The sequence below is a fragment of the Brachionichthys hirsutus genome, chromosome 9 (genome assembly GCF_040956055.1).
Source record: "Brachionichthys hirsutus isolate HB-005 chromosome 9, CSIRO-AGI_Bhir_v1, whole genome shotgun sequence".
Classification (NCBI taxonomy): Eukaryota; Metazoa; Chordata; class Actinopteri; order Lophiiformes; family Brachionichthyidae; genus Brachionichthys; species Brachionichthys hirsutus.
The window spans coordinates 10,971,673-10,988,561 of record NC_090905.1 but is presented as its reverse complement, the minus strand read 5'-3'; the positions used below and the strand labels follow the sequence as shown (position 1 = coordinate 10,988,561).

Here is a 16,889-nt window from a genome sequence, read left to right as displayed (position 1 = left end):
GTGGAAGCAGCGTCAGTGAGGTCTGACGGCCCCACAGGAGCACACAGGACTGGCTTCATCCTGTTATCAGCCACGTTTATATGCACCGTGGCCTGCACAGCACGGATAAAAGAAGTACCAGAAGTACAATCAAAACCCATCTAAAGCCACTATTTACAACACAACAGTAACGTTTGTAACAGCAGAGCATCCGACACAAGGGTTCATGTTGGCAGCGATGGCTGAAACTGCCCCTCAAGCAACAACAGGGTACAATTATGGTGTTGGTTTATTTGTTTGTTCGTTTGTTTGTGTGCTTGTTTTTTTTGTCTTTATGTCAACATGATCTGAAAAAGTTTCAAATGAATTTTGCTGAATTTCTTTATTTTTATTTTTATTTTTATTTTTTTGGGGGGGGGGGGGGTGATATCAGGAATGGACCAAAGATCAATACATTTGATTCAGAAGTACCTGATAACCCAGACGTGGTCCCAGATTCTAGGGGCAGGCTTGATGAAGGAGGGATATTATGAGGTCACACTAACATTAAATTGTTTTTTTAATGCAATGACATCAGGGGGGGGGGGGGCACTCTGGCACAGTGTTGCTGACCAGTGAGCGTTCTTTTTATTTTTGAAACCTCATTTTGTCATTGGAAACACATGTTCATGTACTATAATGCAAGTCCGCTTTAAAACAACTTGGTAAACTATTTTCTATGAAAACATTTGCCATCTTAATTATATTTAGTATTTTTTTTAGTACAGTTTGCGTGCATAAACAAATGCAATTACGGTACGAGGAATTCATGATTTAGTTATGATTTGAGGTTGTGATGATTATTCCTTATTAGAAAAAAACAAAAACAAAAAGATTTGCTTGTTAAATGAAATTAGAATCGGCTCTTCTTTGATTCTTACCACTGAACCGTTATGGTTTTCTTGATGGCGGCGCTGCAGGAGGAGCGATCAGCAGGGTGCACGGCTGCAGCTCATCGGTCATCAGCACCACGGACTCTCAGAAGCTCCAGCTGCACTGTGAACTGAATGAACTCGGCTAATGAGTAAAAGGCGGGGATATTTTTTTTGTTGCTTTTTCTCACCAGCACGTCAACTAACCACTAGTGAATAGGAGTGTTTGCATTGGAGTTATTTAATGGAGGTATTCTATAAATGACATTTCTGCTGAGGGTGTTGATGCAATTATATAGCAAAGAAAATAAAAAAAAGTATCTTCCCTTTGATTAGATTTTCACGTGTCATGTGTTTTCATTTTTAATCAGTCTCATGTTCCGACAGACCACACCCAAGATATAGGATCTGTATAAATGGCTGAACATGAATAACTCATACGTATTTTAATACCTGAAGGCTGTGACTTGTCATCATTTTCTATTCAGACTGGAGGGTGAGAAATGTCTCGTAATTGAACCTGCATTCAGATAACATCCCCCCTGAAAAGCTGACTGGTGCACCCCCCCCCCCACCCCATTGCTGGTCGTAGCTGGACCGGATATGAATAATGCAGAGAAACGTTTGATGCTTGCTTTCCAGCTCAGTGAGGCCTGGGAGTCGATGAGAAGTGTGACAAATGGCAAATGGATCACATGTAAAAAAAAAAAAAAAAAAAAGAACTGTTCTAGGAAAATTATGGTGGGTTAATGTTTGTCAGTGTTATGAATTGAAATCAGCACTCTGTAGTTCAGCACCTCAAAGGGCTACAACACCCTAACCCTAACTCATTTACCCACACAAAAGGAGGCAAAGTACTTCTCTTTGCTTCAACAAATATGCAGCTTCTGTTTGAACCAACAGATGAGCTGATTGCAACAGTTGTTGTTGTTTTTTTAATCATGAAACATGGCAGCAAAGACCAGACCGGGGGGGGGGGAGCTCTGGCATTTTACTTCCACCTCAGGTAAAGGATGCATCTGTGTTCCAGATCTGATGAAAAACGACGGCCAGGATGCAACAACAGCCGAGCCTCTCCATCTTAAAGGTCGCCGGCTGCTTTCTTTCACAAATGCTCTAACAGACTCTTCCCTGATTGAGGCAGGGATGATGTGGCATTCAATGCATTCTGATTTAATTTCACGCTGGGGTGGATTCTGGGCTCAGGAAGAGTTTGGGGAAGTTTAAGCCAGATGCAGGTTCTGGATCACATTTTTGCTTCCTTCTTTTTTATTAAATTAATAATGATAGGCATATCATAATGAAAATACCTCAGAATTAACAATTTGTGATGTTCAGATTCGGATCTGGATTATACAGTAATCTGGATCTGGAAGATTAAGACACGGATTTGGAGGAGTTAAGAAGATCCAGTCATCGTGGATTTCATGTATCTCTGAAACTCCCGATGATAATCATGCAGCTCTAAAACTTTAGGAATATGTCTCCAGCGTCAAGGAATGATGTAGTTTTACTTTATGGCATGAGTCAGCTCTAAATAGATGAACACCATCGTGGTGACATCATCACAGCGTGTGCTGCATGCAATAATTCATGAGTGACTATGCTGTTGATGGAGGCTCTTTGTTCTGAATAAACATGCTTAAATATATAAAACTACACTCCATTGTCAGAAAGCAGGTGATCCCGTAACAACTCTTTGAAGCAGACTTGGCCTGAGGCTACATCTAAGCTTTCATTTTACAATGAAGCCATCATTAGAATAGATGACGCTCTAAAAAATGTTTTTATTATTACAATTTTAAATTGTGCAATGAAGATGAGCCTGGAGACCGAAACCTTGCACATCTCAGCTCTGCTTATTCTCAAACTCATCAGACTGCACAGTGTCATTATTGATTTATAAAAGAAAAACACAAACATGTCAAGTGAACATGAACAAATTCCTTTTCATCCTAATCTTATTTATGCCCCTAAATTGCAGCCATGGCGTAATCCTTTGTTGAGTGGGCTAAACACCCTAATAAATCATGTTAACTAACCAGCCATCGCACGTCTGCTTTGAGGATTTAGACATGGTGGATTTGTGTTATTCTCTCTGCACAATGTTGATTTGCATATGACTAATGTGAACACAACGGAGGACCCCCCCCTACCGGGCATGCTGATCCTGCCTTTTATACTGCTGTGTCTTGGGGAGGTGTGCACGCGTGGAATCGAGTGTGTGAGAGCAAGAACAAAGACTCCATCTGGTCCGAGTCTCTGAATGTGCCAGGATGCAACACACCATCGTTCCGAAAATCCCTTTCTGAAGCAGCTCAGAGGCAGAGCGGCTCCCATCCGAGGAGAAGGTTTCACGCAGAAATCCTTCAAGGATCAATCGGAAGCAATCTGTTCTGTTCAGAGACCGCCTCCAGCCGAAGCCAGAGGGCTCTCGCCTTTCTTTCAGGAGGAGACGCTTAGTCTGATGTGTGAAGACGAGTCTCCTCAAATACCTTCACCTCTAAATCGTTCCAATTCCAGTGTGGTGCGATTACACGTGCAGCAGAGGGAGTGAGTTCCGAGGCCGACTCTGGTGATAAGCTCCTCCAGATCAGAGGGCTGTATCCAGGGAGAAGCCGGGAGGGTGAATGCAAAGGTCACTTTGTGGGACGGCACCGGAAGGAACTGGCCGATGATTGGTGGACACTCCTCCCAGCATCCTCCTACGATCCTCACAGCTATTGATGGTTCCCGTCTCGTGCTCATCGAGTTGTTACAGCATGAACACTTCATCTAGTTTTTATTTTATTCTTTATCTTGGAGCAGCAGCAAAAATATAAATTTTTTTGTATATCTGAACAGAAGGGAGAAATGAACTCCACGTCTCTTGTGCCTGAATGAAATGTTATTTTCACGATTGATTCATCCTCCATCCTTTCATTTAATGAATAGAATTTTAATAAATAGAAAACGAAATGCTGCTCACTATTTCAGAGCCCAAGGTGACGTTTTCAAATGCGTTTCACATAACTGTGGATAGAATGAGGCAAAGAGAAAACCTAAAATGTCTTTTTTTATTAATTAAATGAAGTTTTATATTTTCTCTTTCATCATCACCTCTGACGGCATGGAAATGAGAGCCACTGTATCTGCATTTACAAAGACGTGTGTTAAAACGGATTTTACTACAAAGTACTGGAGCAGGAACAACGTTCCCCTCCATCATGATATTAAAAGAACCTTCTAAGCCTTGAAGATGTTTGAATCTATTTAGAGATACGTTTATTATGTTTCTGATTGCTTTTGTCTGATGGCTGAAATGTTTTAGAGCTAGAACGCATCCATGTATCCGGTTTCTTTCGATTGAAATAAATCTAGAAACAGCCTTTCAGTTCCAACAGATAGATGGCAGAAGTGGATAAGGAATGCCTTTTCAAATTACCCCCAATCCTGCCCTTTCCCATACCCCCCCAAACAGCATCTGATTTCACTCTAACCCTTCTCAGTCCTCTGGTATGAGCACACCTGCTCACACTGACCTCCACATTTATCTTCGAACATGCCTGCCCACCACAACTGCAGGGATTAGCATGTCTGGGACTGGGGATAAGCGGGTGGGAGGATGGCAGCCTTTTAGTCTGACATGCACGTCCTGTCCCGCACCTTGAGCGTGTGTTCACAGCTGGCTGGTTCTCGGTGCACGCGAGCAGCCTGGAGACTTGTGTGCCGTGTGAAAGGGCAACCCCGAGGTGACGTCACCCCTAGTGCACACCGAGCGTTCATCTAAAGCCCACGACTGCAGTCAGATTGAATGCTAAAACACAAAAGATATTCTGGATTATAATAAGAAGTTGATTTAGGACATTTTTATTGATGCGAAAGGTCAATAAAAATTCAGGATTTTGAATCTGGAGGAGATAATTAGATTACAGTATTACCATCTGTGCTTTTAACATGGACGTGCCAACACATCTCTGAAATTCTCGTCTGCCTTTGAACGCAACTCTTCAAGGACTGAGTGGATGGTTCACCAAAACGCTCTCTGGCTCTGCAGCGATCGCAGGTGTTCATTCCTCCAAGCCTGTCTGATGGATTAACAGCTGCCATCGCCGTACAATTACCGACACCCCCTCGATCGGACATTTAACACACATTTAACAGCTGCACACACACACACACACACACACTTTACACATGCCAAAATCATGGCGTAATGCAAGCTGCACCAAAGGCCCTTATAAAGTTACATGAGGTATGAACCAGTCTTGAAATCAGCAGGCAAGATGGGAGCTACACAAAAGCCAGGGAAATGTGAGGGGGGCGTTATTATTCATGTCCCCCCCTCGGGAGCAGACTGAAAAATGGGAGTACAGCAGCCCCCTGCATGTCACCGTGCCTCACAAAGACCCGCGCACACACACTTGTTTGGAGTCTTGTTGGGGACGTTTAGGCAGGCAGTGTCTCCTACCTCCTCTCCTGTTCTTCTCCCTTTCCTCGCCCCCCCCCCCCCCCCCTCCCTTTTTCCCCCTCCTTCCTCCCCAATAGAGAGCGATCCAGCTTGTCTCCTCCCTCCGTCACACGGGTAATCAGCCTCCACTATTTAATTTCACTCAGTAATGAAAGCAATCCCAGCGCCTTTCACTGCAGCGCAGCCCAAATAATGAGGCCTGCCTCACCCCTCCACATCCACACCTTCCTCCCCCAGTCCTCACCCTCTCCCTCCCATCCCTGCTGTTAATTGATGAAGGAAAGCAAGAATGTGTGTGTTTGTGTTTGTGAAGTTTACAATCTAGCCAAGTGCTCTGTGCCTCTTTCTCCTTCTTCTGGCTTGATAATGAGTCTGTTGCAGGAACTCTGATGAGATCCACTTTTAAACCTGCAGACTCAGGAAATGTTTTCTCTTGATTCTCTGAATCAAACAAGATTAAAATGATTTTTTAACGACACTATAAGTTCCAACCTTCACTGAAGGTGACCCGTAGAGCCCGTTCACGGGTCCTTCAGCACTCGTTCACCCCTCCTCTACTTGTTTTTTGGATCAATATTTCAACCATAATGGTGAAAATAAACACGTGAAGCCATCAAAAGGCTGCGTCAAAGAATTTAGTCATTATTTCTAACCACGATTCATCTCTGAAAGCCTTCAGGGGGTTCCAGCCCCCCCGAGTTGGGAGCCACTGATCTGCATAAAGATCTACATGTAGAATTAACACACTTTAGAAAAGCTTTGAATACTGATGAGAGACTTCAATGCAGCAGATCAATTGTACGTACCCTCAATTTTACAAGTGATAGAAAATGGTCAAAATAATAATTAGTACAAATCAGGAAATATATTTTTCAGATGAAGACATAACGACTTAAATAATTCCTCAATTTTTCTTTTCCAAAGGCTGAAAACGTGTTTGGAGGCAGTTGCCACGCCGCTCTGTCACACGACGCTGCAACCAGGCAGACAAGTATTTAACTCGGACAGACTTCACCAACAAGAATGTGATGCCTCGGGCAGAACGCAAACATGTAGAGGGTGAGGGAATCGTCAGAGAGAGCGTTTGCTATCACCTGATTGGGATCTTTTTGCTCAGTCTCCAAGTGGAGCTTCAAGTCAGTAAAAACACAATGGAACCAGTGACAGTTTTTTATTTTTATTTTTTTTTAACAAAAACAGCATCACCCACCAAATGCAACACAAGAAACTGACATGAGATCCAGGTCAGCAAGGTCAACACCAGTACCAGCGCAACACAGTTGCTCTGTTGCCTACAATGAACGAGCAACATGAGAAAGTCACAGGTTTGGTTTTGTATAGAAAAACATCTGAACCATCACGGCTGCTGGTAAAAACAAAAACAAAACATGTATCTTTGAAAATAGTATTGGTTTATGTAAAATGTAGATTTCCTAACATTTACAAAAGAGTCCCATTTTTTTACAGCACCATTAACCCATTGATTCTGGTAGAGACACGAAGGATCGACCAAATATGGCAGCTGCAGCAATGCTCTTTTATTTACCAGTTTTTTGTGGAACAGCGGGATCTAAATCCTCTGTGGGTGTCCTGTAAACTGGGGTTTCAGTGCACTCAGAATGTACAGCTTTCTTCCAGCTATGCCATCTTCCCCTGCGTTCCAGTCAGCTGCGAAAGAGACGGAAAAGGGAAAAGAAAATCCTGAAGTCGGCCCCTTCGGTTCAGCAAACAGAAGAGGGCGAGGAGTTACAGCAAAGGTGGCCTGAATTTCAGGTATCGTGTTCCGTGCGAACTGATCCTCCAGATGTTTCAGATACTTTGACAGCAGTGGCGGGCGGGGTCATGAAATCCTGGTGCGTTGAATCATCAAACGGCGTCCCGTCCAAAAAGAAAAAAGAGACTCCTGTCAACATTCATGTGTCCTTTCACAATGAAATCCTGGGAGTGCAGGACGAGAGTCAGGCTCGGGTCAGAGCGTCTGCACGAGCACAGGGAACAACAGGGACAGGTGCTCGGCACCTCGGATTGGGAGTTTGTGCGTGGCGTAGAAGTGGACGAGCTCCGGGATGGTGTCAAAGGGAAGGCTGTTCTGTCCCAGGACGTACTTGCCGTCTTTGCACTGGGTGAACTTCATGTGCATGAAGCCCTGGCAGCTCCTGAGAGGATAAACAGGAAGAGAGATTTGACACAAATGAAGTAGGAGCGCAGGCGAAAGGAGAAAGGAGTGTGTCGGGGGGGGTGGCAACAAATGTAGGCAACAAAACTCAGCGCAGCCTTGAAGACTTCGCCATGTGACAGCTTTTTGCTGCAATTTGATGAGCAGATTTAACGCCGTGTCGCAGATATGAAAAGAAGTGACATAATGAGGGACAGAATCATGACTTAATAGAGGGAAGGCGAGAGAGAAGAGCCATATTGGCTCCGTCCTTTTAAATGTCAGGTTGTCCCAACAGGATTTCCCCTTTAAGAGCAAGCCAGCCTGTCGCGGTTTACATCTAATTATAGAAGCGGGCGAAGACGAGGGCTGAAGCATGTCACCGTAATCGTCCTTGTTCCAGTAGAACAAATTACATTGGTGCAACAGGAAACAGCCTTTGTTCAGGCAGTTTAGAACTGCTATGGGGGGGGGGGGGGGTCGTCAACTTACGACCACAATGGCTTCCGAGGGTTTTGTTGTAAGATGCCTCGGTAGCAAGTCGGCCCATGTTAAATTACCGTAAGTATATCAAGCTGCGCCATGATTCTGTAAATGAGGAGTAGAAAGAGACGATTTGCTCTCGGTCGACATCGTGGGTGAAACCAAGAAAAAAAACCCTTAAAAGTCGAAAAAAAAGTCGAACTGTCGCGAGTCAGAGGTCGTAAGTTGATGACCTCCTGTATTTGATAGACAGTCGCATCTTCATAGAAATTCTGGAAGGTTGATAGATTTGTAATTAATTCTTCCAAATCCCAAATGGCGCAGTAACTGGTACAGGAAGTGACCTTCATGCTTGAGGAAAAATGCGTTTATGCATCAAAGTTGCGCCGTTCTTTTAAACGCATGAGCTTGTTTACTCTCCTACTCCTCCACCATCACCCCCCCCCCCCCCTCCCAGATTCTTGTGGGGCTCACAGAAGGTAATTCATATTCATTAGTGATTATGGAGAGGATGATGTGTGCACTGAAGTGAGCTTTACCTGCCTGATTACCACTTAGAAGGCCCGCTGGGGCCAATGAGGGACGCCAGGGAGAAGGGACAAGGATGGGGTGAGGACAGGGGCATGATGGGGAGACATGTGAGGCCAAGACGATGGAAATTGCAAAAGGGAAATTTAACCAGATAAGCAAATGAGTATCGGGAGAGGAGTCATTGCAGCAGCGATCTTGAGTGGGGGGGGTCGGGGAGGGGGGAAGAGACAGATGGGAAGGCGTGAAGACTGCGATATGAGATTGGCAGTTCAGGTGGCTTCACACACTTTACACATTCTCCTGAGTCAAACGGTGGAAAAAAGAAAGGAGTGCAATTAAACTGCAGCGATGCTGATTGGAGGATGACTTTGAAGGTGTTTGTGTGTGCGTCCTACCGCAGAGACAAGGAGTAGTCAGAGCGGTTGGTCTGACTGTTCCTCACCAGGTAGCTACACTCTTTACACAGCGTGAGCAGCGACTCTGCCTCTGAGCGCGACAGGGAGCCGTGGTACCATCTGTAAGCACACAATAAGACGCTTTCAGTCACTGACCCTGGCAGAAAAAAATACCAACCTGATTCCAAAAGCTGATACGTACATTTTCCCATTTACTTATAATGGAGGCTTTTTCCAAAATGCCTTCTGGATCTGATCCAGAATGAGGTCAGTAAAAAATATTTAATTTCAACACTGAAAAACCCATTTATGGATTAAAAAATCTGTTAAAAGTACACATAAACTCTGATTCACTTTTACTTTTCATGGTTGGTGTATAAAGACAAAAAGACAATTTAGAACCTTTTAGATGATGATCCAGATCACCATGTAGACGGTGTAAATCTAATTACGAGGGGAATGAGCTGCTCGGCGGAGGTCTGCGCTCTCTGAGTGCCTTTCTGAGTGCCAACTAAAGCTAATGGGAATGTCATTGCTTTGGAACTCCGTAGGTTAATACACTTGAAATTTTCATTAGAGGATATTTTTTGATGATTTTGGTGTTGCTGAAAAAGTTAATAACCAGAGTCATCTCACTTCATCCGAAGCAGCAGATCAATCTATTTAGTCTTGAAATGACTGAGATCAGCTTTTTAGTCAATGCTCTCTCCGCTGGAGCCCGGAACTCATTTTCTTCCTTTTGTTTTACAGCAGGATAAACGTGTTGAAACTCAGGAAACGCAAACGCAGAATTAAAGCCACCGGCGTGGGCGGCAAATTCCTCCATCCAAAATGCAAACGATAAGTAAACTGAAGGCAGCATTCATGAGACTGTGTGAACTGCTATCCAACGGTTGTTAAGATGCGGCTAGATTCTGTTAAACCTTTTAGGTGTGGATGGCTTGGGTAACGCTCCATACCAAAGTCATTAGGACTCCTCCTCAGGGGAATCCATCTGGTCAAACCATAAACCAACCAACCAACACGTAACGGTACTCCTTAAATAGGAAGTAAAGTAATATTTGCCGTAAAGATCTCGGACACATCTCGGCTGTGCGTATGAGCCGAAGGCCACAGGTCGACACTCATTCTGCCTCTCTGTTTAAAGTGGTGCAGAAGGAAACCTCATTAGGGATCATCAGGGAGTAATGGAGCATAATAACCAACTACTAACCTCCAGAGAACACTGCCTATCGTGTGTGTGTGTGTGTGTGTGTCGAGTGTGTGCGCATGTGCGTGTGTGCTTAAGGGTGTCATGTGCTTGGATTTCATTAGTAACACAGCCTTTTATGTGCACAGAAACAGCACATAAATAACGGCAACGATGTCTGAAATCACAAGACGAAGGTAAATGTGTGGTTTTAATGTTCAGACTTAATTAGGTCTCATTCTAACCTTTCGTAATTCTGCGAGCTCTGATGAGCGCTCCTTAACCGAAACGCACAAGCGCTTTGCTTTAATGCGTCCACACCCTGGAATGATTCAAAGTTGGTGGCATAAATTAGCTTGTGTGTGAGATCTCCGCCTCCAAATTCTCAAAATTGGTTTAACAAAGAAGGATGGCAGCCATGCAAATGATAACAGGATCAGGATTGATGGACAGATTGTCACATTGCAAAGCAAAAATAATGCTCAGCTTGCTTTACTAAACCAGCGTGTAAGCATTTTGATTGTCAGATGGTTTCTGGTCGTAGAGACCAGTAGTATTTTATTTACTGCTATTTTTCCTTTTAAGACCAACCTGCTTTTATTATCCCCGATTACAGCAAAGGTAATTGAATTAGTGGCAACAGAGACACTCAATCATTAGGGTTCAAAAGTCAGTGAATACCCCAACATGTAAAGCTCTTATCCTGATTAAATGGAAATATACGGCACTGTGCACTTTTAACAGGAGTGCATACATACACCTGCTTCTCCAGGGGCAGGGTAGGGTCCACTTTCTCCCCCACCATAGAGTGTCCTTCGTGTGGCATTCGAAACTTCACCCCGCCTCCTGCCAGCGGGCCGGACCTAGGCCCCGGTGGACACAACCGATCCGTGGGAGACGAGGAACGATCCCAATCGGCGCCGTCAAACTGCACTGCTGGCACACAGGGCGCAGAAAAACGTGAGTCACGGTATTTACGGGGGTGCAAAGATCAAATACGGTTAAAGCTCTCAGCCAGATGTGGGTAAACATAAAAAAATCAGCTTGAGAAAAACCTTTCATGCAGCAGAACCCCCCCACGTATAAAAGAGACGGAATGCAAAACTATCTGCATCATCACAATTACCAACATCAAAAGTTTTATTAGACCCCGAGGGCAGATGGAGACAGGAAAGATGGCGTCTTCCCTGCATGTCTTAAAAGGAGACTACACCGTTTCCTGGATGTGCGCTCCGCTGAGTCTGTCCTGCAGCAAATCATGTGTAGCCTTCGGTGCTATTTACCAGGTTTGGGTGCAAAGCAATCTACAGAACTTGTAATTAAACATTAAGGGTACCACAGCGAAACTAATTACCCTGACAGGAACAAAGCAGACACCCTAATTCAGAGAGCTTGTCATGCATGGCGGGATACGGCGGGACAGGGAGTGCTTTAAACACACAAAAAAAAGCTGACAAGCGCATCTGACAGATGCGGGTGCTGCACATGCAGGCAGCTGGGTGGAGGACGAGCAGACGCAGCACAAAGGCTTGGGTCATGAAGGTCAGGGTGGGAGCATACATGAACGCTAGGGGCAATAAAGGACGGGAGGGATGTGCTCCGGGTGGGAGGTCACCTTGTTCTCTGACTGGGGGCTCATCCTCCAGCTGACCCACCGGGGAAGGCCAGGGCAACTCCGACAACTCCCTCATTTCTAATAGAGGGGTGGAGAGCGGATGAGAGAGAGAGAGAGACAGAGAGAGAGAGAGAGAGCTAGGGTGTGAAAACAGCAGATGGGTTGGAACAAAGTTAACTACAGGGAGATGTAAGAGCGAGGTGTCGATGGTTAAGAAGCGAGACGGGAAATTATCTGCCCGCAGATTCCAATGCGAGAGTAAAAGCTGTGAGATGAGAAATGCACGGAAGGAAAGTCTTGTTCAGAGTGGGTGAGGGGATGTGATGCTACGACATGTAGTCAACTGTGTCTACTATCATGTGTCATCACACTGGGGGGGGGGGGGGGGGCTCTTGTCTTGGTGCTTCTGACTCTATATTTCTTTCCAGTCATTTGTCCCATGTGATTTCCCCCCCCCCCCAAAAAAAAAAAAAAAAAACTAAAGCAAAGATGATTAAACCGAGAGGACAGGTCTGCATTATTTACAGTCATCACTGTAAGGACCGATCTCCGCAGAGCAATGTCGACACAGCAGGAGTTCTTGTGCCTCACAGTCCGCATTCGAGTGCAGTGTGGGGGGGGGGGGCTGAAAATAGCTCATTATCTACCTACCGTGGCAGGCGGCCATCTACACACACACACACACACACATTCAACATGCAAGTTTCACCCAATATATTCAAGCTCCTGCTCACAGCGAAAGTGGATGACAATACAAATAAAAGGAGAGAGGGGTGATGTCTTAATGAGCCGCCAAATCTAAAGACCCCCCCCCCCCCACCACCAGGGCCCACAACATCAAAGACCATTTGAATGGGCATTTGGAGAGGGGCCCAGGCTGTACATACATGCCTCTCACCCTACCTAGTTAATTATTGAGGAGCCACTTTCTCTGGCTTCTCCGTGCATTATTGATGCACGACGCAGTACAATGGCCCCCATCTGGAGTGGGCCGCACCTCCTCAGAAGCCAGGATTAAAGCGTGGCGTGGCACCCCCTCAGTGGGAGACGCACACGCAAAACGCAAAATACCTAAATGCACACAGACGGCCCGAAACTCCACCGTCACCGTCCTCTGCCGCCTGTCCATTCCACCCCACGCCAACAGCGATGGTGTAAAGTGAAAGCGCAGCACAACTGAAAAGAAAGAAATGAATGGCGAGAGTTTCTTATAGATCAGGTAATGTGCTCAAGCCTCTCAGCGAGGAAGAGGTGTTGAAAGAACAGAGGAGAAAACATTTCAACAGTTTGCACCACTTTAAATGCCATTTAAAGATTATCGATCCTTAAAGTAGCATATAAAAAAAATAATACTGGGCATGCACATCTTTATCAAAATACTGAATTATGGCAGTTTAATCCAGTCATTGATCAGCTCAAAACTAATATTATCCAAGCAGCCATTAACTTCATGATTAGATTAAGTGAATCCCGGTAAAGTCCTGAACTATGATCTTACATCTTACATTACATCTTACATTAAATACAGACATTGAACTAAAAGGCGGGGCAGGTCATGCTGCGTGGATGTAATCGGGTGACGGTTTCACATTGTGCATGCTCACTATATAGGTCAGGGAGGGTTGAGGTGAGATGAGCTGCTACGGGACTGCTGGGTGAGTCTTTCCACTGCCTGTCAGAATAGATCTGATCGGCATCAAGAAATGTAGTCACGTATAGATTTATTTTAAAATCACAGACTTGTCCTTTGATGTAGGATAAAAATCTTCAGGCTGTACCAGGCTGACTGACAGCAGTACCCACTGGCAGGTAACACACACACACACACACACACACACACACACGCGCGCGCGCGTATGCCCGAACTCCTCTCTGACAACAAAAGCCTAAATCTCAGACCTGTCAGACAAAAGGGCCTTTAGTGCTCCCCTTTGTTTTCCAACACAATACAATGAGATAATCTAACGGTTCAGAGACAAAGGAGCGGCTCAAAGCTGCGCCCAAAGCCAATAATCATGGGTAAAATCTTCCGCCGTATTTACCCTGGAAGGAAAGAGGGTGCATCTCATCAGTTCATGCTGCCATTTGAACCCCGCAGATGAAACAGGTGACAGCAATTCAGTAGATTGTGGTCTGCCAAAAAATCCCCATGTGCCTGGTGCCGTAACGACAGAGAGAGAGAGAGAGTGGGGGGGGGGGCTGACCAGATGAGGCTTTCCTCTCGGTGGTGCACACAAAACACACGCCGGTGATGGATAGCTGACTCGGCTGCTGGCTGAAATCTGCGCGGCAGCAGTAAAGGATGAGAACAGCACAGCTTCACTCGGCCCATTAATGAATACATCTGTTTTCAAGCTACCCTGGCAGCCCATCTGCAGCCCAAAGACAAAGACCTTCCAGCTGGGCAACATAGCCCCCGTAAGGACAAGCAATTAAAACCTTACGCTAGAAAAGGAAAAAAAATGCAATCCTGCATCCCACAGGTTCCCCTTCATAATACAAGTTTGGTATTAAATGCATCTTAATATACAATGTTCCGTGTGTTTTAACATAAAATAGATTAATTCCCCTCAATAGATTAGTTCCTAATTTCATGCAGCTCTCACCATCTTAATCTCTGTGCTAATTACACCTCTCACTTCCTTCCTCCTTCTCTCACCCATCTTCTTGTATGCGGGGCGCTATCTCTCATCGTCTTCCTTGCTCTATCCTACTTTCATCACCGCTCTACCGGACCCCTTCGCAGTGGTCAGCAAGAGGGAATTGTTGAAGGACAGGCCTTTTCAATAATGTCAGCAAAGGTTCATGAGGGAGAAAGAAAAGAGAAGGGGGGGGGGCAAGAAAGAGTGACATGATGCCCCGGGACCCGTTTACAGCTACAAAGAGCAGAATCACGCCAGAAATGGAAATCTAATTGTCTTTTTTTTTCTTCATTCTCACACTGGGACATGCACAACAGCAGATCACGACAGGAGACGATGCTCGGTCCTGTCAGAGCAAACGGCTCCAGACATAACACACGCATTCACTCCCCATTCTTCAAAGAAGCTCTGGAAAAACGGAACTTCTGTTGGCTTTACCACTTAACAGCGTCCTTCAGGATAGCTTTGGAATTATTTTTCAAATTCCCTAAAGAATAGCATAAATGCTAGTTTCTCAAACCTCAAGTCAACCTTGGGATGAAGGAAGATTCAGACGGCTAGAGTCAGCGGTGTTCACACTGATGACATCATCGACATCCGCGTAAAAGAAGAATCAACCCAGATGCTGGGCGATAAATCGCTCTGCACCACCGAACATGAACATTTCTATAGCCGTGCAAATAAAAGCTATTATACTTCCACCACGGAGGTTTCCCATTCATCTCGGATGCACGTGAAAAAAAAAGTAGTGCATAATTGACAACATTTATAAATGACCACAGGACATAAATAAATGAAAAATGTTGCAACTACGAAGTCGTCTTGAAATATTTGATGTGACTGCTAAAAAAAAAAAGCTTCCCGTTCCATCACGTCACGCTCCCGCCTTCAGGGTGTACGCGATGGTGCATTCAGGAGCTTCCCTGCACGGCTCTTCGTCTCTTTTGCTGCTGCCTAATGAGCGGCCGCACTGGAACGAGCGGCGGATGCTGCCGGCTGCAGCTCAGTAGTACATCATACATAATTGGCAGGGGAGGCGACGCTATTCGTTCACCTTCCCCACCCAGATTTCCAGCCGATTTGTCTGATTCATCTCATCACGCGGCCTCCCCTCCACCATTATACGACCATCCTCTGCAACAAATGGGACAATAACACTTCGAAACATGAAACATCTACTCGCTAGGCGTGGCAAATCAGAGAGGTAATGAGACCGTGATTTTCATTGGCTCACTAATTGGTGCTGAATGTGCTGCCGGGCCAATATTTTATCGCACGAGTGTCTATTGACTGCCAGGGATTAATGAGTGCTGTAATCTGAGCTGGAAGGTGGAAGCGGTGACAGCGTTCAAACACTGATTAAAACCCACGAGGGCGAGAAGGGCCTTCCACCTTTATACCAGACTCACACGCAGAAACGGAGATGCCACCAGCTGGGAAAATAAACACTGTGCATGTCGCCAAAACAAAAGGTCACCTTTAAGATGGCGCTCTTGGGTTCTGAAAAGGTTGCAGAAGCAAAATATAACATCCCAAAACGACCCACTGACTCTCTCTAAAGAGACAGACCAACTAAAGATTTGGCCTCTAATGAGGCGGAATTAAAACTGGGAACCACTGGAAAGGAGAACACGGGAAAGAAATAGAAACCCCCGCCACACAGAAAACGCTTTCCACACACGTTCAACTCCAATTACCACTGTCAACGGACAAACAACTCAATGTTGACAAAAACATTACCTCGCTAACGGAGGTTAAAAAGAAAATAGCTGCAACATGCAATATTCATCCCGGCGATTAAATCATTGAGCTGTGAAGCTGTAATTATAGACATTCTCAGAAGGGCCTGAGAGAATGCAATGCAAGTCAGCATAGAGTATGCAACAGCAACCCCCCCCCCCCAACCCGCCTTCACCCCACCATCCCCCACAAACCCTTCTCACCCTTAAATTAGATGCTTGATAATCAGCGCTGGGAAAACCGGCCCAGAATCCACATGTGCATATACCTTTATCCATGAGGATGAAGGGCCGCTGGCAGATTGCGATGCCTCCCCCCCCCGGCCCCTGCTGCGTGTTATCTGAGTGAGTGTGTCACGGAGGACGGAGGGCTGTTGGGACATTGGTGTGAGAATGCGTGCCTGCGTTAGCGGATGATTGATTACACGCTGCAACAATCGCCCCGAATCCGCCACAGTACCTGACCATTAATTTTCCTCAGCATCCCTCCCCTCTGAATCACTGCAACCCCCCCCCCCCCCCCCCCCCCCAAAAAAAAAAAAAACAGCCACTGGGTTCCCACCAAGCATACCATAAACTTGGAAGACGCTTTGACGTTTCCCTCCAATTAGCTTTCTCCTCTACCGTACCTCCTTCTCCTGCCCCGTTCTCCTCTGTGCCGACTGTTGCCCAGCGACATTAAGGGGATTGGCTCTTATGGATTAAGTGTGAGAATGGAAAATAATGTTGGCGTATTCACCCGTCAGTGCTTTGGTCTGCTAAGGCAGAGCTCACACCAGCTTAGAGCGCTGACTCCTGAT

General features: G+C 45.5%; 1 protein-coding gene across 1 annotated transcript in view; it reads right to left on the bottom strand.

Annotated features, from left to right (window-relative positions):
* Positions 1–7,309: 7,309 nt before the first annotated feature.
* shdb (Src homology 2 domain containing transforming protein D, b) overlaps positions 7,310–16,889 on the bottom strand; it is a 15,362-nt gene continuing 5,782 nt past the window's right edge. Inside the window, exons 4-7 of the mRNA XM_068743749.1 lie at positions 11,709–11,786; positions 10,852–11,026; positions 8,905–9,024; positions 7,310–7,496 (exon numbers count right to left, since the gene is read on the bottom strand). Coding sequence (XP_068599850.1) covers positions 7,310–7,496; positions 8,905–9,024; positions 10,852–11,026; positions 11,709–11,786 — 560 coding nt within the window. The remainder of the gene's footprint in view (positions 7,497–8,904; positions 9,025–10,851; positions 11,027–11,708; positions 11,787–16,889) is intronic.